Source organism: Cheilinus undulatus, linkage group 16, assembly GCF_018320785.1.
Source record: "Cheilinus undulatus linkage group 16, ASM1832078v1, whole genome shotgun sequence".
Taxonomy (NCBI): domain Eukaryota; kingdom Metazoa; phylum Chordata; class Actinopteri; order Labriformes; family Labridae; genus Cheilinus; species Cheilinus undulatus.
This window is the reverse complement of record NC_054880.1, coordinates 7,751,065-7,777,226: the sequence shown is the minus strand read 5'-3', so window position 1 is coordinate 7,777,226 and position 26,162 is coordinate 7,751,065. Positions and strand designations below refer to the sequence as shown.

The window sequence follows — 26,162 nt, the reverse complement described above, 5'->3', positions numbered from 1 at the left end:
CCCAAAACAGCTGTTATTCACAACATTGCAAAGTGCATTTTAAAATCTGTGGGATATATGGCCAGAGTTTCCCATCATGCCCTTGGGCAGAGTGTTAGGAATGGTTTAGTAATGTTTGGATGTCACCTGTTGTGTAGTGACCCCTACCAGGATTCTTTTGCTCATGTTTCTGGTGTATCGTTTTTGTTTTTGATGTGAGACACATTTGTACCATGAGTGAGGCTATCCACTGAGTTAGAAAGTTCCACCTGTGGCTTTTTGTGTTTTCCAAAAGGATGCTTTTTGTATATTCTTCATCGGTAAGCCTTGGGATGAGGTTGAGTCTCTGCTTGGTTCCTATTAGAGGAGACCCATTTTACCTCAGATTTATGAGAGCTGGTGCAGCTCTGTAATATTGTAAAACATTTAACCCCTTCAAAAGTGTACTAAGTATGGACCAATATAGACACCTTTTAAGTGCTGAATTCTACTCTATATGAGTTTAATTAACACTGTCATTTCAGTGCATTTTACATTATTATAGAGGTGTGACTTCACCTGAACAACCTGGTTGAAGATATATTCTCTTGTTGCTCTTGTTAATAAAGAAAGATCTTGTTTTACTGTGGACCTCCTAAGTAGCTACTCAGTACTTGTAGTGAGTAAACTTTGAATTGAATACTTTACTTTTACTTGAGAAGATTAATATACCAGCACTTTTACTTTAGTTAAATACTCGTGTACTTTTCCACCTCTGTTGTACAGATGATGATGTGATATAAAATAAAAATACAACAACTTTGAGAGCTTTAATATTTTGTGCAAGCTAGGAAAACAATCGGTCATTCATGCTTTTTTCGAGTCATTTTTCCTTCTTACAGACCAAAGTCAGAAAAGACCAGATTATTGAATGGTTCTTAAGATTATCTTGTCAGATTTTTCTCTTTTTTATGTTCAGAGGGGTAAGTTAATTAGTAAAATAGGATGTTTTGATTTTTATTTCTGCACTTTCCCAGAGGAAATGTTTTTGAAACATAGTCAAAATATTGTGAAATTCTTTTATTTTATTTATTTATTTATTTTTTGCTAAATCCTCCTTGGGAGTCAGGTCTGAAAAGTCAAACTTTTATGTTACTTATGGTATCCCCTAGGTTGGGCATACACAGCTGCTCAGCTATCAAGACTTTGGTAAAAATTACTCTAGATATTACTCAGCTGACGACAAAGGGAACTACAGTGTGAAACTAAAATTGCATAGTTATCAGGTTTTGTGTGTAGCTAGAAATCTATCTTCCACACATAATGACACAGCAGTCTGGTTAGGGGAACTCCAGATGGGGAGTAAAAACCCCTTTTAAGGCCTGGTTGTTTAACCCTTTAAATCCTAGCACGTCACCGACGACCCTGGTTGAAGCACACTTTGCATGACCATAATTGCATGACTGTTAGTGTTATCGGAAAAATTCAAACAGTTTCTGAAAGCTGAGAAACTGTGCTTCACAGCCAGCATGTGGCTATTACTGTAATGTCCTCTTTTCTCACTAAGATTCTAGCATAAAGTTCCCCCGTTTTTTGTGTTTTTTCATTTTAAACTGTTAAACCACTCTTAACATGCAGTAAAATGTGTTTTAGCCATGTTGATAATTTTTCTGTCGTCGAGTTATGATTACAAGGGTTTTCTCTGTTTTTTAAACTTATTCGGCCGGGAGTTCCTCGTTTTAGCTGTCTCCAGTCTCATCTACAAACCGGAAGTTCTAACAAGCAGTAAAATGTAAATAACTGCCATATATTAAAAGTTCTAAGTATTGTGGGAAAATGGGCAAAAGCACGTACCCACAGGAAATTTTCTGGGCCTTTTAAGGTTAAAATAAGAAAAGAGTCCAGGAAATCAGGTTTTGAAGGGTTAATCGGTCTAAGGTTATGTAGTCAGAATATGATGCATGCTTTTAAAACCAAATTCAAGAGCTTTAAGGTCTAAAAATGAAATTCAGAAAACATTCTACACGGCTGAGCATCTGTGCCTTTTTCTTTGTCCCACCTTAAAAGCTTCTCTGCATATCCTACATGTTTCCTCAAACAACTACTCTCTGTTTTTATCTTGAGGCTGAACTTCCTCAGCCCCCTCTTCCATTTGCAACTTGTGAATTCATACTCAAAATACCTCTGAAATGTTTTGAAATGAAACAGAAAATCCAGCAATAATAATGAAGAAGTTGTTGAATGCTTGCAAGACCGTCAAAACCTGAAAGTGCCAGCTTAAATTTAAGACCTCTCTCAAGTTAAAAAATGGAACAAAATTAAGAAAATCCTCTAAAATGATCCATGCATATCCTGAAAATCTTAATTCAGAGAGTATTTTCTGGTGTATTTCATAATTTCTTACACAATGGGGACAGCTCCAGGTGCCCTCTGGGGCTTTCTCCATGTCAGGGTCCAGACAGACCATGTGGTACGCTCTTGGACAGGTATCGCACAGAATGATCTCCCCGCCCTGCTGGCACACCTCGCAGTAATCCTGGTGGTCCGTTTCATAGCCGTCACCGTCTTCTGCTTCTGAATCACAGAGAAAAACAGGATTCACACATTTAATAGAGACATTCTGCTGCGTGTTTGTGAGAGGAAAAACCCACTCGGTGAGTCATTTTTTCCCTTCAAGGAGACATTTCCTCAACAACAACACCGACTGAGACTGAAAGGTTTTAAAGCAAACATCTAGATTACTATTTATGTGAGCAAAACTGATCTTTAATGCTTGTCCTTGTTCAGTTTTGACGCCTAATTTAAGCAGCTTCTCACAATCGAGCGTTTTAAGTACTGCCACACAAGTGACACTTTTCTTTATCACGATTTGCTCACATTTTTGTAAGTGTCAATGCATTTTGGGCAGACTGAAGGCTAAATGATGAGCAATTAACCCCGACTTTTTACACTGCAAGCCATGGGAGATAAAAACACAATACCCAGAGTTAGCTGAAAGGATTCCCATGTCTGTGGACCTGTTTACATCTTTTACATCTGAATTCATCCACAACGATGACCATCCAGCAGCAGAAGATACATCAGTATCAGCCAAGACGTCCCCCGTCTAAATATACCGAACTCTGCTGACTCAGTCATAGTGACTAATGGTTGTGTTTGCATACACCTCCTCATGTTGTTCATTTTACCAACGTCCAATCCTTCACCCTGTATGCACTTATTCTCATTTACATGCAATCTGCAAAAGATCTGCAGCCACTAGAGCTGAGAGAATATCCATAATCAGAAAAGCATCAAACGTTGCTACATGTTGCACCAAACAATTGTTAATTTAATTAGACGCACCTTTCTTCTTCTTGGGTTTGCTCTTGGATGCCTTCTTTTTGCTGCGACTACTGCGGCTGTTTGATCCCTCGGAGACGGAGACGCTGTTCATGCTGCCGTCCTCGAAGTCGCTGTCCACATCAGGCTCATCCTCCTCGCTCTGTGCAGAACAAGAGACAAAAGTTATCTTCATGGTAACACCTTGTGTTGTAGGTGTCTCTGCTGTATGTTTGCTCACAGGTGTAGTAGAAAAAGAAAGGAAACAGATTCTTACCGATGAGCGTTTCCGTTTGCTGTTAAAGCCTCCCAGTTTGATTTTAAGAGGAGCTACTTTCTTTGTCTTGGCATTGTTCTTCTTCTCCTGTGGTTTAGGTGCAGGTTTCGATTTCTTGCGGGCGTTGGGACCTGCCGACACAGAACATAGAGGCGGAGGTCAGTCACGAGAGTACAGAGAGATCTACAAACTGTTTTGACTGCAGATGGTAATGTTTAAGACAAAGTAACGCAGTTAGGGAGAGTAACATCCTCCCTCCAACATCAGCTCTTCTAATAATTTTCCTGCTTGTACCTTTGCCTTCCTTTGTCTTGGCCTTGCGTAGCGGTGGTTGAGGAGGCTGCTCAGGCTCTGCTGAAGCAGCGGGTGCGGCAGCAGCCGGGGCGACTTCGGCTACCATGTTGTCCACAGCGGCAGGGACATTCGCAGTGGCCAACGCTGCGTTGGCTGCAGCCGCTCCTCTCAGAGGGTTATTGGTGCTGAACTCGCGCCACTTTGCTCCAAGGACCATCATCATTTTTGACACGGCGATCTTGGGGTTCTTGGCTGCGATGAGGGGCCTAAAAGTGGGGGAAGAGAATATTTTAACACAGGTTTGATTAAAGATTTATACAACTCTTCTTTAACCAAACATGTTCATAGTTTACCATATTTGAAGAGTAATGCATATCACAAAGACTCACATATTCAAATACCAGTTAGTTTTGTTACTGACACTGGGATGAACCACTCAAAAAGATCATTTTGACTCCTTTAATCCATGTTCAATAAACTGTGCTTCAGTCTGACGGTGTAGCAACTGTTTTTCATAAAATGTAGACTCCTCTACTAGACAGAATTTGAATTTCTGTTTAAACAATGGGGAAATTCTTTGCTGAAAACTTCCCTATGGTTGAGTAATCAGATTGTTGTGAGTGCTAATGAGTATCTACCTGACAAACTGGCTGAAGGCCTTGTAGTTGGTCAGAGAGCGGTAGTCTTCCTCGGTGAACACGTGGTCAATGTCCTCCATGCCCCAGTCATCGAGGAGCTGGGACGAAGTCTTTGGCTCCTGCAGGAAACAAACATGGACCACAAGATCATAAATATCAGTAAGAAGACAAAAGAGGCCTCTAAAATCCTCAGAGTAAGATTTTAACTTTTAAAGATCTTCAACGAATAGAGGACTTTGACATCCCTACCCCTCTATCTCTCTTCTTTGAACTGAAATGTGGCTGATTTAGGCTATTTAAAATTAAAGAGAATGCAAAAACTGGGGTATGATTTAAATCTATCTCTGATTCATATGCATTACATTTTCTCCAAAAACCCTGAACTTCGAGGGGAAAAAATCTTGCGGTAAAAGTTTTCACATAACATTACAGTCAGTCCAGTCACTGTGGGATACGGTCTACACAAACACTGCACAGCCTGTTTTCTCACAACCACTTTAACTGAGTAAGTGAGCAGTTATCAATACTAATCTGATCAATCGATTGGTGTGCGCAGCGTGGAGGAGAAGAACCTGGTTTAACAGACAAGTCCAGACATGTTTTAACCTGGTCTGCATGAAATCAATACGTGCTAAGGTGACAACAGAGCTGGCTTCCTTTTGACATTATTTACAATAAAAAGAGTTTACGTAAGACTCTCCTGCTGGATGATTTCTGATCACTCGCTGACTGAATGACCAACATGTGGAGGGCAGATGTGGCACAAAGCTAACCTGCAGGGAGTCATGCAGAGTTTTTAAAAGGTGTTGTGTGTCAGAAAGAGACTGCCAGCTCTTACAAAAAAACCTTTGTTCCCTTCTTGCATGCCAGCAACAATTATTATTTCACCAGAGATAGTTATGTTGTCTGTGGTGAGTTTTCTTACACACAACTAATGAGATCATTGTGTGTTTTTTATTATGAATTAATCTTTCCATTATGGTGTTAATTTACTTGTTATTGGCAGGATCTGTGCTGTTAAAGCACAGGCAACGCCAACAGGGGTTTGTGTTCATTACTGCAAGAAGCCTGACTTAAATGTGAATTCAACCAACAGGATGCATGCAATCAAAAAAATTTGAAGTTGATGGTATCCAAACCTTTTCACCCAAGATGACAATTCTGCATGCACCATGAGACAAACAGAGGAAGCTTGGGCAGCAGAATGCATAGCAGATGGCAGAGAAAAAACATGGTCCACCATTAATAAGCAGCACAAAACATGAATGAGATACAGCAGCAGTTGTTGTTCCTTTGTGGCTTTACATCAAGCATTTCCATTCCCAGAAATATCCTGTAACAACTGTAAAAACTGAGAATTTCTCTGACTTCAAAAACATTTTAGTCCAATCTCCAATCTCCACACAGAATCTTTGGAGCTCAGTCAGAGCAACTATCAGGGTATTGGTCACCTCTCTTACTAAGGCCCTTCTTCACAGTTTGCTCAGTTTGGACAGGGGACCAGCTGTTTGTTTCTTCCATTCTTCCATTCGAGAATTATGGAGCCCAAAGCACTCTTGGGAAATTTGAGTGCAACAGAATTGTTTTGTAGCCTTCCTCGTATCTGTGCCTTGCAACAATCCCATCTCTGAGCTCTGCAGGCCAAGCAGTTCTTCTGAACTCGTGTCTTGGTTTTTGCTGTTATGCATCGACAGCTGTGAGGCCTTCAATAGAGAGAGGTGTCCCTTTCCAAATCATGTCCTATCAATTTAATTTTGCACAGGTAGACTTTAATTAAGGTGTAGAAACATCTCAGCAACGATCCAGAGAATAAGGAGGAACCTGAGTTATATTTCAAGTGTTTTTTTTAATCTTTAATTTATTCACAAAGATTTGTAAATCTCTGTATTTACGTTGCCATTATGGTGTACTGAGTAGATCAATGGGAGACAAAATGACTGACTGTAACATCAGGCTGTAGCAAAACAACACTAAAAAAGGTGAAGGGGGTCTGAATCATTTCTAAATGCATTGCATGCATCTTAGACTGAGTAATTATTTTAAATTAACTTAGACATTTTATTTACAAATATTTAAAAGGGAACCAAAAGAGTTGAAAAGAATATAATTTTAAAAGGTACCATAGATTTTCTTTTAGATCTGATGGCTTGCCTGGTTTGCATTGCTACCTTTCAGGAGTTTATCAGCATCTCCCTGTAGATGATACTCAGATCTGCCAGCCAGGTACATTTACAGCCACCCAAGTATATTTGGTGACAACTTTGTCTTCTTGTTTTTAATGTAATCACAATGCATGCACCAGAGAGGTTTCTACTTGTGCAAAAATTCACACATTCAGCTTCTTGAGCTGACTTTTTATATACCATCCTGAAGTCCTGCACTTGAAGATGAAGATTATAATCCCTTTTTATCTCAACAATAAACTTCCATACACTTGCTGTGATTTATGAGAATTAAGCGAAGCCTTTTAAAATGCAAGTATTGGTATTTGGGTGTCTTTATACAAAGTTTTGATGGTGTAATTGTCCAAATTGCAGACACACAAAAAATAAATCTACAAAAAAGGAGGGTGGGGTGGCTCTATCATCTTTGGCAGCCAAGTATATCGTCATTCTATCAAGTGCTCTAACAATAGAGATTATCCTCAATAATAGACAGCATGGAAGAAAACAATGAAATAATTTATCAAAAAAGAGCCAAAGAAACGCAAAAAATTATCATAATTAACAAATGTAAGTAAAAGATGATTTCATTTTTGTTGTTTTCCCTCAACTTTCTGTTTGAGTTCCACACGTAGAAGGGGAATAGCAAATATCTGTGTTTAAGTCTAAATTACCTGCAGAAAAATATAAATAAGTGATAAAGCTATAATTCAATCAGTCTAGGTAAGACTGAAGAAGCTGGTCAAAGACAATCCAGATGCTTATTAAATGACCCAAATGGATTAATTGGCAGAAGTGAATTAAATATATTTAAAGACAACAAAACTGTACAGTCTAAACTGCTGTCCTTGATTTCTTTCCCTCAAATCATTCTGCAAACTGAATTCATCACCTCTGGAACAGGAGAATTTAAAGGGCCTGAGCAGGTACCAGTAAGTTCCACCAGTTGGATGTAAACTGGGGCAGCCTGCACCTTCCTCCTCCTCCTCCTCCTCCTCACAAAGAGCTGCTTCCCTTTTTGTTGTCTTACAGACGGGGCTGCAGGCAGCATCGAGGGCGGCTCTGCCGATGAATTAAAATGTGTTTATCTAACCAAAAAGAAAGAGGGTCAAGAGCGCAGTGCGGAGAGGCGCTAGGCGGGGTTACCATGGTAACAGCATATATGCCTTAACACACCCGGCCCCTTACACACAAACAAGCGCAGGCACGCACACACTCCACCCTTTGCATAAGTGTCATCTATTATAAGGCCCCCTATTGGCGGCCGGGATGCGAGTCCAGCAGACGCAGCTCTTTGTTTAACCATCTCTGATATCACACCGCTGCTCCCCGTCACACAGACGCCATCACAGGTACACGGCCTGTAGGGGCGTGTCATGGAGCGGAGATGAAGCGGTTACAGAACTTACGATCCAGGAGATAAAGGAATTCTAATACAGATGTGCAACACAAAAAAACTGAAGAAACTGGTCCCTGCTGCTTTGTTCATCACTCACAGGGATGGAGATTTCCTCATCAGTTAAGTGTTAGATTTGGTCAAGAAATAGCAAAACAAGGGAGAATTATGCTTATTTTGACATCCAACAGCTAAAAGCGACTTCTTCAAACTGCTTCTTTACCAACAAACAGTACTACACAAAAAAAATCTTCATTTTTCAAGATTGAAACACAATCTTCACTTTTAAAAAGCTAAACCAGGCAAATTTACACATTTTTGCTTGAAAAGGGACAAAAGAGCTAGGCAATAGGGATGCACAATACTAATACTGACTTATGATTTTATCCCTCTGAGCCCTGAGATATTTTCTAACCCTTTTGTATCACCTGGACTTATTATCTTGAAAAACTTGTAAAACATCGACACTGTGGTGCACAGTCAAGCTTTTAACATCCTTCTTTTCAGGACAAAATAGGCTTTAAGAATATGTGGGACACAGTAATGTCCTGGAATTAAAAAAAAAAAAGTATGGGACTATAAAGACAAAAGGAAAAAAACTAAACAGAATAAAATAATCATCTGTGACAAAAAGTCTTGTGCCATTATTGAATGCAGTTCCTGTCTGAAGAGCTGCAGAGGACCACATCACAGGCTCTCTGTCTCTCTCTCTCTCCTCTATGTGCTATTCAGGCTGTCTTCTCCAGGATCTAAGTGTAAAGATCTAAGTGTTTTGCATTGACAAAACAGCCTGCCACTGGTTGTCACAGCCCCTGCGACAAAACAATATAGTGGCTAATCCTTGGCTAGCAGAGCAGAGATGATCAAAAATTGACTGAAATGGATTAAAACAAGACATTCACACCAGTTACTGGTATATATTTAATCTTTAAAGACCCTGGAAAGTCACCCAAGTTCCAGGCTTGCTAGAAAAGCTTCCAGGAGGGCTACGAAGACGTGGATAGCATCATTAGAACAGCATGTTGGAGGGCTTTCGGAGGAGAAAAGGGTAAGTACCTACAATCCATGGTTCAAAAGTTATTTTACTTTTTATAACCTGTGCCCTTTTCTTGTTGGATATGATATAAAAAATGTATTTAGCCATTAATGCAATCTATACAGATAGATTAGTGTAGTTCAGACCTTAAACTTCAGTCCTTGAAACGGATTAAGGGATGAGGATGATCAAAGAAAAGACTAGCGAGCCTGACAGTTCTGCCTAAAACTCTATAAACTTGCGCACACGGATGATATTTATAGCCAATACACTAGTAGATCTTTTGCATCTGATGTCAAACAGCCCTGTCTCTACCTGGACAGCAAAAAGAGAACGGATGCTAGTTCTCTAAATATATTCCAGTTGATGAATTCTCTGTGGCAATCTGTGTAGTGCACATTTTGGACATGGAAAGTTTGCAAGCAAGAGGCCTGCAAATCATTTTAGAAGGGTTTTCAACAGCGACGTTGTATCCATTACTAAAGCACTGAAGGTGCAAATGCTAGCAAACATCAGTACTATGGTTTAAAATGTGACCCTGTTTACAGGCGAGTCCCAATCAAATATGACATTGAAAACAGAATACAAAGCCTCTTTGTGTAGTTTGATGGGCATATTTTGACATTTTTCTAAAACACTAAACAAAGTGGTATTTGTGGTGAGAGCAACAAAGGCATAAGGCTTTTATATGCTTGAAGATCATTGCCTGTGTCACCTGTTTCAGTGTGGTCTCCACAAGTTTCATGCATCTCTACTAGACAGATAATTAAAAAAGAGTGCAATTAACCATTCTTTAATTAATCGCTTTACTATTTGACGTTTTGTTTAAGCTGCGTGCATTATGCAGCTACACACTGCACTTCGAAAAAACAAAAATACCTTTAGTTAAGCCTGTTTTGGGGCCCTAACAGTATTAACGTCAGGAGATATTGTCATTAAAATAATGCAGCTGTTTTTACAAATACAAAGTCAAGAGAGCATGTCAGTCTAACAGCAGGTCTGAAAACTTTCACTTCAGGAACATGTGACTGCAAGAAACAACGGGCATTCACATTCTCACCAACAAAATACAGCCTGTGAAGCATCCAAAACTCTCCACTGAGTATGTGAAAGCCGCATAATTTGTCTTTATGAAGTCTAAATCTAAAAACACAACGATATAGGCCTTTAAAGCTCAGCTAACTGTTAAAATCCACATGAAATCTACCCTGTGCAATCAACAAAAAGTTAGCATGATGTTCCTTCAACCAAGCAGGACTTCTGGGAAAGGCTGACACCTTGCTGCACTTGTATAATGAAATGGACTGCCACTCTAATCTATAAAAGTTAAACTACCTTATCAATGAATGTCAGTTACTAAAAAACAGGATGTATATATATTTGGACACAAAGCCGTCCCTCATTTTTTCAGCCAGCTCGCACGACAAGAGCTTGTTCCACTTGTTACACTCGCTATCTGATTCTACTATAAAACAGCACCAGGTGCTTTTCAAAGGGGTCCCTGATGAAGATCCCAAAATTAAATGTTTCTGCTGAGTCCAAGTGTTTTTTAGTTTGTGACCAGAGAAAACATTTCAGACATTAGAAAGAGAGGAATATGTGCTTTTCTTTGACACTTCAGCCTCAAAGTTGAGCTATGACAAATGCTACCAATGTAATATCACTCCAAGATGGCCCAAAGGTAAATTGATCGGGACACTTTCCCTTTGACCCTCATACACCCAGTTAAGTTTTCCTCACCCCCCCATCGTCATCGTCGTCGTCATCTTCCTCCTCCGGTTCCGGCTCTTTCTTCTTAGAGGAGCTCCTGTCGGCCTTCTTCTTCTCTTTTCCGCTGCTGGCTCTCTTCTTCTTCTTTCGTCCTGGAGTGTAGTCGCTGCCCTCGCTGTCAGAGCGCGGGGCGGCACCATCTTCTGCCTCCTCCACCCCGCCCACATCCATGGGCTCTGGGGAGCTGATGGGAAGCTCCTGGAAATGAGGAGAGCAAAGACAGAAATCAGCAAGGGGAGAAATTTATGCTCAAGTACTGGACAAAAGAGGATTTACTGCAGATTTAAGCTAGATTTCTCACAAAACCAACAACTCCTTGGATCTGATTCTTCATCTTTAAAAAAGGGAGTTCCACTTAAAGTCCAATATTACCTCTTAACATCCCTTTCTACATTGAAAGAGTTGTTTATCTTTAATGGCATTGCTTAGCATGTTAAATCAGTTGCATTTTAACTGTAAAAGTAGCGATAAGCTTTGGAAAACAGTGTGCTACAGGAAAAGCATTTTACATATAAAAGCTTTAGAAGAAGAACAGTCAAAAGAAATATATAGGTGTAGTTGTGAAAATAAGATTGTACATTGTCTAGAATCTGGAAATCAAAACATAAATAATATGCTGGTTATAATTTTATGTTGCAAGTAAAAGCAGGACCTTTTTTCTCAAAGAAAGAGACTGGCAACCAACCATTTTTAATCTAGTTTGATCACAAAACAGGTGACGCTTTTAAGAAAATCAGTACAAAGGGATGTAAATTTGTGTTTTTCCCCATCTTTCTAGCCGCAGCGTCATAACTCAACCTTTTGAGAGACTGGCTATGTCATTACCACATGCCTGAATTGAAAGAAAAGAAAAAAAAAACCTTTTGGTTAAAAATGAGCTTTGTTTTGAAGAATGTGTACAGCTTCACAACCATACAATTGTGACATTAAAGACTAACCATATTTCCTTAAGATATACAGACTAAATCTTAAAAAAGTTATCAAATGATGGAAACATGGCATGGGTAATACATTTTAAGTCTGTTTAAATGAAAGAAAAGGAGCCTGGTAGCATTTTAACCATCAAGTATTGCATAATCTCTACTACTTCCCAGCATATTTGACTTCTATGGCCGCTTTCCCTGCATGAGAAGATTATCAGACGGTCATGCCTTTTGGTGCATGCAATGCTTAACCAATCATCTGAATTCTATTCCTTTTTTTCCATTTAACACACTCTTGTACAAGACATAGCCTGAATAAGGGAGATGATGTTTTTTCTCACCACACAAACATGTAAACAAACATCACAGTCTACATCCATACCTCTCTGCGTGACCGCCTCTTGCTGCCTTTACTCTCCCGGCTCTTCTTGGCCTTCTTCTTCTTTTTCACCTTCGGAGTCTCATTCTCCGAGATCTCCTCTTCCTCATCGTCTACGGGACAGAACACAGGAGACATTTCAGGGTTTAGAAATGTGTATGTGTGTTTAGGTAATGTGATTACTTATAATTTAGTGAACTGAGAGTTGTCAAGGTAGGGTGTTTGTCAGCAGACATTTATTTGTCCTGCTGAAAACAGAGCAAGAGTGACATGCTGGTAGCTTTTGTCTGTGGTTCTGTTTGTTTATGTGGAACGATGAGATACGGATTATCATTAAGACGAGGGAGTCTCAAGCAAAATATCAAGGCACATTATATTCATATCCATGCACTAAAGCCTCTCTAGCATGTTACGGTATATTTAGTTGTTGTGCAATTAAAGTAGAAATGCAGAGTTACAGATTTGTAGGCCCCAAGAACACCTCTTTTTGGGAATCTTGGATTTTGACGGTTCTCTCATGTAATATTTCAAATCTATGATTCACACAGAGCTGCATCCAACAGTTGTTTTCACTGCTGATCAATCAAAAGCTGATAAAGTTGACAACTGTTCCCACAAGGTTTAGATGACACCCTCAGATGCCTGTGTGCAAAAAAAAATATTTTTGTATCTTTACTTGGGATGCACAATATTACCTGCAAGATATCGATACTTGCTCATGCAAGTTAATTATCTCTATTGGCAAGTACAACAATTTCTGCATGTATTTACATGTATATCAGCTATAAATATCAACTGTATGTATGAATATATCTGTGGAGTTTTAGGCTAAATCAACAGGCCTTGGTCATTAAAATCTTATTCCTTGTCCATCCCCATTCCTTGAACTTTAAAGTGTTTTTAAAGGGTTGAAGTTTATGTCCTGACTATGTTCATGTGTAAAGATATCAATATTGGTGTCAACTAAAATAAATGTGTCAATATTGGCCTATCAGATATGTGCAAAATTCCAATACTCTGCTTATTAATCTGTATCACTGTGCAAAGAAACCAGAGGATCAGCACATTAGAAATGCTGGAAATCAGAGACATGTGACGTTATTTTCCCAAAAATTACTCTAATCAGTACTGTATGACAACCACTGAAAACATAACAATAAATGGAAACTTCTACAGAACTTCTACAGGGAGGCTAAAATAAAAACCAATATTTTTGAGTGACTTAATCCTGTCAGTTATCTGAATTACTATCCAATTTTACAAGGTGCCCTTTCAAGGCTCATTTAAGTTACTCCTACTTTTGTGGTTAAAACTAATTTAGTCATTATGACTTGCTGCAAACTCCTGCAGGCCTCCAGACCAATGTTGGCCCCATGAGCAAATTAATCTAACTGACTATTTAATAAAAAAAAAGGAAATGGCAAGCTGCCATGAAGATGCACCTGGTGAGGAAGAAGCTTTAATGTAATGAGCTCTCTAGGTCATATAAAGGAGACCAAGCTGCGTGTATGATGGTGTATGCACAGCTGTAAATTCAGGGCTTTACACAATATGATTGTTATGAGCGTTTTTATGTTTAATGTTTCATGTCTGTTACTATGAATGTGCTGCTGCCTGTCTTGGCCAGGACACTCTTGTAAATGAGGCTTTCCTGGTTAAAAAAATCTAAATAAATAAGTAAATAATGATCTTGGTCCATAAACTAGCAAAAGATCCTTTTAGACATATGTTAGGCTTCTTTCAGGAAACACAACCCTGAGTTCTGGACTCAAATATGTGCTAAAGTCAAATATCAGGGATCCTACACACTTTTAAAATCAATTTTAAGACTTTTAAAGACTTGACCTGAGAAACATTAATACTATTTTTTGCATAGTAAACAGTGGAAATTAAAAGACATGAGATTTTTCAGTGCACCAGACTGGGAGGAATTTTTTGATTTAATGAACTGTTTATGAAATAGTTTAAGGCAAAAAATGGTCATAGATGGCCAAATTTGATCATTTCGGGCACATTTAATGTATTTTGCAGGTGTGCTGGTCAGATTCTGAACAGTTAACGATAAAAAGCAGAATAATGTTTTTTGCCAGGGAGGATCTGTTAAAATAAGGGTGGGCCGCGAGGATTTTAAGTGGGGAACCTCACAGCTCTGATGTTAGAGAATTAGACTAGAATTTGACTAAAGAGGGGTTTCTGGTGATCCCTCAGGAAATTCAGAACATCCAAAACTGAATTCCCTTAACAATGGAAAATATTTATGTAGCTATTTCTCGAGGAAGAATAAAATCAAAGACTGGATAAGGACATGTCTTACTCAAAGTACCATCTAAAATTGAAGACCTCTCATTTGTAAAAATCAGACTTTTTAAGGCCTTGAATTTCAAACGTGCAAAGCCTTTTTAATAGATCTGCAGGAACCCTGAATAAAGACCACAAAATGAGCAAATATATTTAACTTTATGGCTCTGAGACTTGATATTTTACTCACTAATAAAGGCTAGAGTTAGTAGAATATCATCTAGCCAAGGTGATACACAAAATAAAACATGACAGACTGGTCTTCATTTTTGATAGCCAGAAACAGAAATCATGACCATGGCTTTTTTTTTTATTAAAATGTGTATTGTTCATGGCCAGTATATGGGAATCATAAAGACTTGAAAATAAAAACTCTGGAAAGATGAACTTTTCCATCAGTAAATTTGATACTCAATCTGACAAAATGATCCACACCAAACACAAACAAATTAATTCGCTTTAAACAATCATTATATCAATTAATATATTGTCTGTTTCCTATTGGTATTTAGGATGTGAACTTTTACTTTGTGAAACTGATGGACATTGCTCACTATTTTCAGGTGGACTGTGGAAAAAATTAAACAAAACTAAAGAAGCAGACATACTCTCGTTCAAGATGGATTTTCTCCAAACTCAGCACAGTTTAAAGCAAATTTACATCTTTTGTCATAGAAAAGCAAATACTGGCTTTGATTACTTGCATGGAAATCGAATCGGCTGTTTTGTGGAACAATAACGTGCCATTTTCACGAACATGCAAACATTTCCCCATTATACAGGGCATATGTATTTCGTTGATTGCATTTGTTTACATCACATCACTAGTGCAATTTGCCTAGAATAGATATTTCGTGGCTAAATGTGTAGTTTTAAGTCGAATTTAGCACTCGAAGCTAACTTGTAGGACTACATGTTCTCATCGGTTCCTCTGTTTAACGTGCGCAGCGCGTGCTCGTCGGAATGATACAAACTGAAACAATGCGATGTTCGGCCGCGCAAGGAGAAGTAAAAATAGTCGATAAAATATAACGACGGTCTAACACGATGGATAAATTAACGCAGTGTAGTGTTATTTTTACTTTTCCCACAGTCAAACTGAAGGCGCCGGCCATGAGGAGGGGAATGATTCAGAACGTCATCCGCCAGCTACCAAGCTAACTGGCTGCCTCCATCTTGTCATCGACACGTAAAAAATACCGGTAGCTGGCTAACGCTAGGCCCCGGGAACATGCCGGTTAGTCGGCGTGACTTCTCTTCAATACAGCTTTCAGCCAAAGCAGCTCTGGCTTTAGTTGGGTAACAGTAAACTATTTCTTTTGATGTATTAAACAGCTCTGCAGAGGTAAAAGACATAATTTAGCTAACCTAGCCGCTAACATCAGCTACCCGGTGGTTAGCAGCATTGACTCGCGCTTTGCTAACGAAACATGATTGATTTGAATGTCAAAAAACATCTGCTCACGCTAGCATACAACCAGTGTGAACATTAGCATTTCAGCTAACAAATGAGCCTTGTCTTACCGTGCATTAATCGGTCATCAGGGGCTCCATAATCATCTCTGTCATCTTCGCTTCCAGACATAGCAAACAGCAGAAAACTTTCTATTCAGTTAGCTAACAGTTTAGCTAACTAAATAAAGTTATTTATCTGCAGAGTAATCCAGAGTTATGATTCAGTCTTGAGTCGGTCCAAGTCGTGGTCGTGTGTTATGTAGTTATGAGAGGGCAGCCGTCCAGGTTTCAACAGGGAGAATAAGAACAAAAAGAGAAAACGGAAGTGAATTTTTAGCAGCAATGACCATTGAGAGCACAACACCGGTGAAGCGGCAAACACACAATGCATGGACATGTTCTAAGACAATGCATATAACTTTACCTATCTGTTAAGATTAGCACCCTCACTCACATTATCTCTGCTGACATGCCATCTTGCCAGTATCGTTAGTTTCCGTGCCATTAGCATGCGTGCTAGCCGAGCTTGACCGGGTTCAGATTTGAGACGAACCGAAGAACCGAGCATCACACACTAATAAGTACCATTTACCACAAACATTTCATTCTAACAACCCGGCATCCCGAACTCTTTCTCTTCCACCATCTTACCCTCACTCTTCACAAACAATAAAACCAAAAAATTAGATACTTACAACTTGACTTCACACTGGCTCCAATAACAGTAACTCCAGGCACACTTAATCTATCAATCAATACTTGGAAGCTCTTAATGTTAAGGTAACGGTATACATACAATTTAAATATATTTCCGTGTTTTTGTGGCAGCGTGTGCGCACGACGCCGTCTCCTCTTTCTCTCCCTCGCACACTACACACACCCCGCGCGCGCGCACACACACACAAAGAGATCAGGGGGCAGGCATCCCATAATATCCCCCCCTCCATACACACATACACACACTTCTCAGTCACCCCTCCCCCACTCTGCATAGTTACCTTGCAACGTACAGACCATAATAGTCAACTCACCCCTCCCTCTCCTACAGTCTCTTCCCCATTCCTCCATGCACACCACCCCCTCGCACCTCCACCCCCTCCCTTAGCAACCAAGGTAACCATGGAGACGCTCACCCCCTCCCACCCCCGTGGCATCCCATAATAGTAATGAGTGCAGTCACTGACATCCCTCAATGAGCATAACTCCAAAAAGAGAGAGATAGAAAAGCCGTCACATGGCAACTGTGTGTGCCACATGACTGCTTAACTTGAGTGTGCATGTTTGCATGTATGCGCAGGCACTGTACTGTATATGAGTGTGACTGCTAAAGAGCGTGCAGAGTGTAAAGGCAGTGCAAGGCCCTCAACGCCCCCAGGTCACCAAAAGTGGGGTAACACCTGGCAACCCAGGTGTACCCCCATATGGGGCATATCGACTTTATTTATGAGGCTTCTTTATTCACATGACTCACCAAAAAATGCAGCCATCTCATCAGCACATGCAGGCCAAGATGTTTGGATCTAACTTTGATAGTGAAAAGTTTCTTCGTATGATTATAATTAGGTTAAAAAGTCAGGTTACATCCACAGCACTCCAGGGAGGGGGTCACAGAGGTCAAATTGTAGTCAAAAACCTTCAAGTCTGCAGCCATATGTCCCCCCCTCGAAACAAGAAACAGGGAGCCCAGAAGTACAAGAGCCAAGCCAACAGCTGAGTTAAGCTGTATGCACACACACACTCTAATACACACACATGGGCTTGCTCCACAGGCTGCTTGGAAATGCATTGCAGTCAATGGTGGGAAAAACGTCTGGGTCCTAGACAGTATTTTCCCACCATTGACTGTCTGTAGTACATTCAGACTGTGGGGCAAAATGCAGAACTGTTGGTGTTCAGTATGGCAGGGAGGCTTCTAAATGATGTTTAACCACATGGGAAATCATCAGTTTACATGTCAGCTAATGGGAGGTTCTGCATTTGGGGCCTGTGAGGCATCAGAGGGAGTTATTTATTGTTGTTGTAGCACTGCAGGATGAATCTGCTTTCCTGCTGCTGCTAAAGTGGAGAATACAGACTTAGTCTACTGCCACTGTGTTAGCAATACTTCATGTTATAGCCAAAAGTTTGTGGACAGGTTCAAAACCAATTAACTACATTCAAGATTAGTTTTATTGACCCCAAAGTGAGACAGCAGTATTCAACTTATCACCCAGCCATAACAAGACAACATTCACCACCATTCATAGTAACATAAAACGCTGAATATCAATGTTTATTATCAAAAACACTAAGTAACATAAGTTCTTAAAATGCCAGTGCATAAACACACAGTAAAGTCACATTCCAATTCCAATGCTTATCTGGTCTTATTTCTCACAGTTATTTACTATATAGAACTTTCTTTTCTTGTAGGTGGAACCCAATCATATTTAGGAAGGTGGGATGGCTCTTAGAAGATTTGTTTGGCATTTTATGCATTTACGGTATTTTTTAATATACATAAAATACAACTCTTCATTAATGTATTCATTACAGATATACTGAAGCATTGCAAAAGACCCACAGTGTAGAGTTTATGTTGAAACGAACAGCTTTACAATCTTAACTGTGAACGTTTTTAATGACTTGTTGAATTTTCTCGCCTTCTGTGATACTAATACATCAGACTAAATAGTAGAAACTAAAGCCATTATAATACCTTATGTGATATATTGCATGTGTGCTATAGACTAGAGCTGGGCTTGGTGATGTGGACTGAAAATTCCTGTCTTGACATTTAAAGTAAATTGCGATGCATATGAATGAATAACAGTACAATACATACGTTTTCCCAGATATTGGGTTGTGCTACCTGATGTTTTTAGATGTTTAATGTACTAATATTGTTAAAATAAATAGATTAAAACAATAAAAGTACTTTTCAGACTTGTTTTACATGCATCCATTGTTCCTTAACCTCCCTTTTCAAGCCTTAAATGTCATTGACCCATATCTTGACAAATTTTTCTGCAAAGAAGTAGCCACAATAAAGTCAGTTCCAGCCAACTGCTGATAGGAACAAATGTTCTTGCATGGACAATCAGCTGCACATTATCAACATTTACATGTAAATTGCATAATTATAAATTACCTGTTGGTGCAAAAAGAGAATAATCTAAATTAGAAAAGCTCCTTAAACAAAATAAAATGAAATTTATAATTTATAGTCAACATTTCAAATAAATTTTCTTGCCAATTAGTATGTTACTGCTTATATTTCTTACTGTAAATAATCTTTTTACTGAACATAAGGGCAGTTTTCCGCTTACTCTTTTCAGTCAGTGCACTCAGCACTGGCCTGGCAAAGTTAGAAGAAACATATAACGTCACTTTTAAAGCAAAATAAACTATATTGCTAAAAATAATGTTTCTTTCTCTTATATCTCATTTGAAAATGCATCTGTTTGTCTTAAAATCTGATCATCCTCAATGGCACAGTTAAGTGGTTTTAACACTCTGAGACAAGATTTTACCACTGCAGTTTCCCCTCTTAGAAATATCAGTCCGTAAATCTCATTGATTCGGCCCAATGATGCAGCATTTTTGATCTTATCTCCTTCTAGAATAACCTGCAAATTCGGCCAGACCCAGGGAGTCAAGATGGAGAAGCTTGATGTAAACCCTCGAGGATCACTTTGTGGAACGAAGGTGAAGACTGCCGTATGTCTGCAGCAAGAGAGTGCACAGGTAAGAGGAAAGGCCGCTGTTTTACTTAAAAATGTCCTTTATGCAGTGTTAGTAATCATTCCCGTGTCATGCAGGTGTGGTGTCATGGTGTCAGAAAAGGTGTCAGATGGTTTGAGCACAGCCCTTTTTGAGAGGTTGGCCACTGATGTTAGGTGTTAATATCTAGACTGTAGTAGGCATTCAAGTTCATGAAAGCAGTGCTGGATGGGGTCAAAGTCAGGGCTCTGAGCATGACATCTAAGCTTATTTTGTATAACATAAAATAACCCTAATTTAACAACCATAATTTTTAAAGCATGCATTTGTTTTACACATAATCTAATGCCTCAACATGGAGATGTCTCTTCATAATAAACAAGCTGCCTTTTCTAAATAACTACAGAAATCCCATGATGATGTACAAGCAGGGATGAAAGCATATAAAGCAGAAAATGTGTTATGAAAGAAGCAAGTTGAGGCAACAGCTGCTTTTAATTTCCTAATGTGATTGTGTGTTATTCATTCAATCTGAGAGACACATTAATCATTACATTGCAATGCACATAAACAACGTTGCATCATTTTCCCTGTGAAATTGGAGAATTAGTTCCAACGAGAGATTGTTTAATCATTCGGGGGGTTTCCTGACTCTGGGTACAAATTATTCATGTCAGCGTATTGTAACAGTGCCCTGACACTTTGGCTTTTAACCCGCTCCAAGCTGTTCTGCTCTGCTCTCCTCTCTCTCCTGGATTTAGCTAAAGGCCTCTCCATGTCTGGCCTCTTTCCTTACAGTTGACTCTGACTCAGCACCACCTCAGATTTGGATATTTTTCTTTCTCCCCTGGTCTTTCTTTGTCCCACTGCTGAGAGCAGCTTCCCTCATTCTGTTTCGCACACAAAGATCGACTTAAAATACAACTTCTGTCTTTCTTTTCTCGCTATTTCTTCCTCTTTCTGTCTTTCCCTGTGTTTGCATCTCCCCCCCCTCCCCCACACTTCTCCTTTCCTTGACTATGGACACAGTGTTCATGTGTGCATTTGGGGAGGAGAAGGAGGTGGGGGGGGGGGGGGTAGGATGAAGGGGGGGACATCCCATAATCACCAATCAGAAGGATACTGGGGGCAGTTGTCATAGAAACCTCGTGCACGGCTCTAGATGCCCCTCCCACCCCCACCAGACTTGCAGAATTGCATATCACATAATGATAATAATATCATTTCTGAGGCAAAAAGGAAAAAAGGAGGAGGAGGTGGAGGGGAGGCTACAGACCATAATAGTGCTCCTGTACTGCTGGTCGCTATGGAGATAAGCAGAGGGGTGGCGGTCTTGGTGGTAGAGGGGGGTTACAGGCGGGGTCAGATTATCATGTAAGTCAAAATGCATACCATAATACTTGTGGACTTCCTCCCTCCCCCTCGCTCAGACACCATCTCCGCTCCACCTATCCTGCCCCGCAGCACGCACTGTGACGCTGCAGCAGATAACAAAAGTGCAAATGGATTTGATCAGACCCAACATGTCTGCCACATGAGATAACACAAAGCAGCGTCTGACAGATGGAGAAAACAAAAAAAAGAAGAAAAATTGGATTTGGCGTGGTTGTCCGGAAGTCCCAGATGGCCCCGATGTGCTGGTGTCGAAGAGTTCAGATCTGCCCTGTGTCCATTTTTATCCCACATCATCTTTTCCAAAATGTATTATCTTTCCAGTCTTACTGGGCATTTTAAGAGAAGTGCCTCATCGCTGAAACCGGGATGTCTCTGCATGTATGTGTGTCATAGGAACTTATAATACATAATTTAAGCCCTTCCACGCAGCCAGAGCGACCTAGATGTTCCCACCTTCCAGATCAATTGACTGAATATAGCATAGGTGCTTCAGTGAATGTAATCACATAAACTCTTGGTTTGCCTAGATGCACATCCATTATATTTTATTCCACAGAGAAATGATCTTCAGCAGTCTTGAGAAAATAACTTGAGTAGCAGTGTGACAAATAATGCGATGTAAAAGAGGAAACAATTCAAGTCAGAGTTGGGGGAGTCAGACACTCTGGTCTGTCTTTTCTACAGTAAAAACAAGATTTTCATTATAGCACAATCTCAAACAACACTAAAGCTTTAGTCACAACATGCAAGATCTGATAACATGGGATTGTCATATATGCGTGACCCCCCAAAAAACAGTGTCACAGACTGGGGACCCTCATTGTCTCTAGAGATGGTGAAAGCATATAACATAGTACAGCCATGCAAACTCATCAATAGGCCTCTCCCAATGCTGGCATAAGAACAGCACAATAAAGAACACACCAGCCTAAAAGATTATTATTGTATATGGTAATGTAGTGTCAGCAAGTCTAAAAGCAGAATGCCTTTGCAAAGGTGGTTTACCATTACGCAGCTTCCTCAGTCCTCCTGCTCCAAGGGACCTCAGGATATGACCATTACCATCCATTATGAGTTATGTATCTAAAATTACTTTCAATGATAAAGACATGTGTTCTTAATGTGAATAAGACACCAGGAGTGAATGAAATTGCATCCAAAAAATTTAAGATTATTTAAAAGCCCTTGGGGAGGATCCCTGAGCCCTATCGCAAGGCCCAAGTCAGTAAAAAAAAAAACCTGAAAATGTCTTCATATCAGTCCAGTTATTGTTAGGTAGCTCCCTATAGACACACTGAAACAATGAATCTGCTGTTTGCTGTGTGGAAAAGTGGTATGTATTAAACAAAACTGTATGATTTGCAGCAATAGAGCAGGTATTGCCTCAATAGTTAGAATATTTTGACTTTTATAAGTTCCACATTGCCAAGATGTGATAAAACTAGGGTTGTCAAGAATAATTTCATTAATCAAAATTACTGAGGGTCCATAATAAGTGCATACATTTTTTCAAACGTGATTAATCACATGCTTTTTGTCCCTTTTAAAACACTTTGGTTAAGCATCTACAACATCTCCCTGCATTCACAGTGATGTAAAATTAGTCTGCGACAGCTTGTCAATGTCTCATTTCACTTTAAAAATTCACAGACAGCTCAGTGGACAAGTCTAAAGTCATCCTCATCCTTGTGATGTCAAACATTTACCTTTTCACTGTTCCCTTATTTCCCTTTGAGTCCATAACAAGATCCTTTTTTCTTTGGCTAGGTTCAAGTTAAAATCTTCAATCTACCTACAAAAGCAGGTATGTATCCAAACAGGAAGTCAATTGCCCTTACTTTAAGACAACAAAAAAAAAAAAAACGAAAAAAAAAAAAAAAATGACAACAAAAGCAGTTTAAATGCAAAATAGTGGGATTTTAAAACACAATGAAAAGAATGAGTTTACTACTGCCTAATATTTTGTTCACTTTTTAAGATTGTTCTTAGCTTAATATGGACAGCCTTGTATTGGTCTTTGCCTGGGGCCTTCAAAGTATGGAAACTGTCCTTCATAGGACTGAAATCATATTGGTCATACTAAATGTAACACACAATTGATGACTATGTTTCTAAATAAACAGAACTAGTTTTAACCATTTCATTTTTCAATAGTAGGTGAAATATACCATTGAAAAATCCTTTTTGATTTTTCTTTGTTTTTTGGAAAGCATCCCCAAACCCCCTTCTCAGTGTTTCATGATCCCCTTGGGGGTCCCGACCCCCACTTAGGGGATCACTGCTCCAGCTTTTGCAGCTGGTCCACATCCTGCTCAGACAGATTTTCATTTATCTCGATTCAGGTCGCACAAGTCAAAACTGGTAAATTAATATGTCTGATATTTTGTAAAGAGAGGATGACCAAACATTTTAAATGTGCTAACATGTCACTATAAAACAAATTGCTCTGTAGGTCATTTTATCTACAAATGGAACTGTTGGCTACTTAATGGTATCATGCAAACGTTTGGGATTATGTGACCAGTCTGTTGTGTGAAGGCTGCAGCCAAGTTTAACACTCCTTTGAAAGCTGAAAACAGAGAGGTTTAAGACTAATTTGCAGGTGCAGATTGGTCTCCAATGCAAGTACAAAACTACTTTTTCAGTTATTTCAGTAAATGTGATCTGTTTTTTGCTAATCTTTTATTGCAATCATAACAATAATCACATCATGGAATTGCACATACTGCAAGACAGCTGACAGAATCAACAATACCAACAATATAACAAATGTACGAGTGCAAGATCAGATTACCAGGTGACATGATAGATAAAGATCCATCCTTCAGAAATTTAAAAGATGTGAAATTTATTTTGATATACATGCGTATATGTACATATGTAGACACATAAAAAGCATCAGAACCCACAAAAGACCAAGACAATAAAATAAAAGTGGTGTAAGTTGTACTAGTGGGGGAAGTTGCAGGAAAATGCATAATATGATATGTGACACATACACTATATTGCCAAAAGTATTCACTCACCCATCCAAATAATTGAACTCAGGTGTTCCAATCAGTTCCATGACCACAGGTGTATAAAATCAAGCACCTAGGCATGCAGACTGTTTCTACAAAAATTTGTGAAAGAATGGGTCACTCTCAGGAGCTCAGTGAATTCCAGCATGGTCCTGTGATAGGACTCCACCTGTGCAACAAGTCCAGTCATGAAATTTCCTCGCGGGTCAGCGGATGCTGAGGCGCATAGTGTGCAGTGGTCACCAACTGTCTGCAGAGTCAATCACTACAGACCTCCAGACTTCATATGGCCTTCAGATTAGCTCAAGAACAGTGCATAGAGAGCTTCATGGGATGGGTTTCCATGGCCGAACAGCTGCATCCAAGCCATACATCACCAAGTGCAGTGCAAAACATCTGATGCAGTGGTGTAAAGCACGCCACCACTGGACTCTAGAGCAGTGGAGACGCATTCTCTGGAGTGACAAATCGCGCTTCTCTATCTGGTAATCTGATGGATGATTCAGGGTTTGGCAGTTGCCAGGAGAAGGGTACTTGTCTGACTGCATTGTGCCAAGTGTAAAGTTTGGTGGAGGGGGGATTATGGTGTGGGGTTGTTTTTCAGGAGCTGGGCTTGGCCCCTTAGTTCCAGTGAAAGGAACTCTGAATGCTTCAGCACAGGCCTGCACAGAGTCCTGACCTCAACCCGATAGAACACCTTTAGGATGAATTAGAGCAGAGACTGAGAGCCAGGCCTTTTCGTCCAACATCACTGTGTGACCTAACAAATGTGCTTCTGGAAGAATGGTCAAAAATTCCCACAAACACATTCCTAAACCTTGTGGAAAGCCTTCCCAGAAGAGTTGAAGCTGTTAAAGCTGCAAAGGGTGGATCAACGTCATATTAAACCCTATGGATTAAGAATGGGCTGTCACTTAAGTTCATATGCGAGTCAAGGCAGGTGAGTGAATACTTTTGGCAATATAGTGTATGTGATATGTGATTCTGCAATAATTCATGTACTAAAATGCAATCATATGATGATATACTAAGACTTCCAATTAAGTGAAGAGCACAAAAGCCCCTCAACAAAGTTAAGTTCAAGGTAAATGTATTTATTCATTGCCATTGTCATTAGTTTTACCTTTTATCATTACAAATCCTTTCAGCTCTCTTCATCACTGTCTGACATTATGTTGTCTTCTTCTTTTTCCTTTTCGTCTTCTTTCATCCCACAGCAAACTCCATCTTTGACCAGCTTGCTTCTACTTAAAGTAGCATTCATGTCAAAAGTGCCACCATAGGTGGTGATGTGGTGGTGAGTCAAACTGACAGAGAAATCTGTTCAAATATCAAACTGTGGCATGTGGTGATTCAATACTTGTGTCACATGTGTCAGTAGGATGATGCATCTTTATTTCAATATTTTCTTCTACCCCTAATTTTAACCATGTCTTTATCATGTTTTGTTAACAGCAAGTCAGAATGTTTTAACTTGAGATGATATAACCAGAGAGACTAAAAATGCCAAAAATATCTTAGCTGTAGCTTCACAGATGTATGGTATCTCTGTGCCATATGGTAGTGTACCAAATATCTGCTGTTTGAATCTCAGGCATGTGTGATTTGATTGCATAGAGATGAACGTTTTTCCATCTCAGCGCTGTGTTGTAATATTTTTCTGGCTTGGTTAAGCCTTCCTTGTCCCTTCCAGTCACAATCTTCTGACCAGCTCTTGTTCTGACACTGTGGGAACACCAGTCAGCGGGCCGAAAGCCAAATTCCAGTTGTAACATCGCCTTTATCACCCAGTTTCTGTGCAGTTTTGACTCGATAATGATCAAGCGGTCATATCAAGTTACATAAAAACTCCCCTCTAAATTGGATCAACGGCTAACTGGAGTGAATATAATGAATTTCAAATGACATTTTTATCAGCACAAGAGGACACTGCTAAGGAGCTACAGTAGAGAATGAAGGCAGACTGCAGCACATGAACACGTTCATGGCTGTATTGCTGCCTCAATAATTTACATTACAGGGGACAGGGAGTGTATTGTGCTCAGTGTGCAGCTCAGATACTTTGCCAGTGAAGTTTTTTGATGAATTCCCAGCTGCCACTCTGCCTCCATCTCTTTGTGCTGCATCCTCTCTTGGGC

General features: G+C 39.6%; 1 protein-coding gene across 6 annotated transcripts in view; it reads right to left on the bottom strand.

Moving 5' to 3' along the window:
• Nucleotides 1-16,822, bottom strand: part of chd4a (chromodomain helicase DNA binding protein 4a) — a 33,623-nt gene extending 16,801 nt beyond the window's left edge. For 4 of the 6 annotated variants that reach the window (XM_041809093.1, XM_041809096.1, XM_041809097.1 and 1 more), the window contains exons 1-9: nt 16,603-16,791; nt 15,977-16,133; nt 12,158-12,267; nt 10,823-11,050; nt 4,489-4,607; nt 3,851-4,116; nt 3,557-3,687; nt 3,304-3,442; nt 2,363-2,532 (exon numbers count right to left, since the gene is read on the bottom strand). In XM_041809093.1, coding sequence (XP_041665027.1) covers nt 2,363-2,532; nt 3,304-3,442; nt 3,557-3,687; nt 3,851-4,116; nt 4,489-4,607; nt 10,823-11,050; nt 12,158-12,267; nt 15,977-16,037 — 1,224 coding nt within the window. In that variant the 5' untranslated portion in view covers nt 16,038-16,133; nt 16,603-16,791. Of the gene's footprint in view, nt 1-2,362; nt 2,533-3,303; nt 3,443-3,556; nt 3,688-3,850; nt 4,117-4,488; nt 4,608-10,822; nt 11,051-12,157; nt 12,268-15,976; nt 16,134-16,361; nt 16,516-16,602 lie in introns of those variants that run through there. The other 2 variants (XM_041809095.1, XM_041809094.1) reach the window with 2 other exon arrangements.
• Between the last annotated feature and the right edge of the window lie 9,340 nt (nt 16,823-26,162).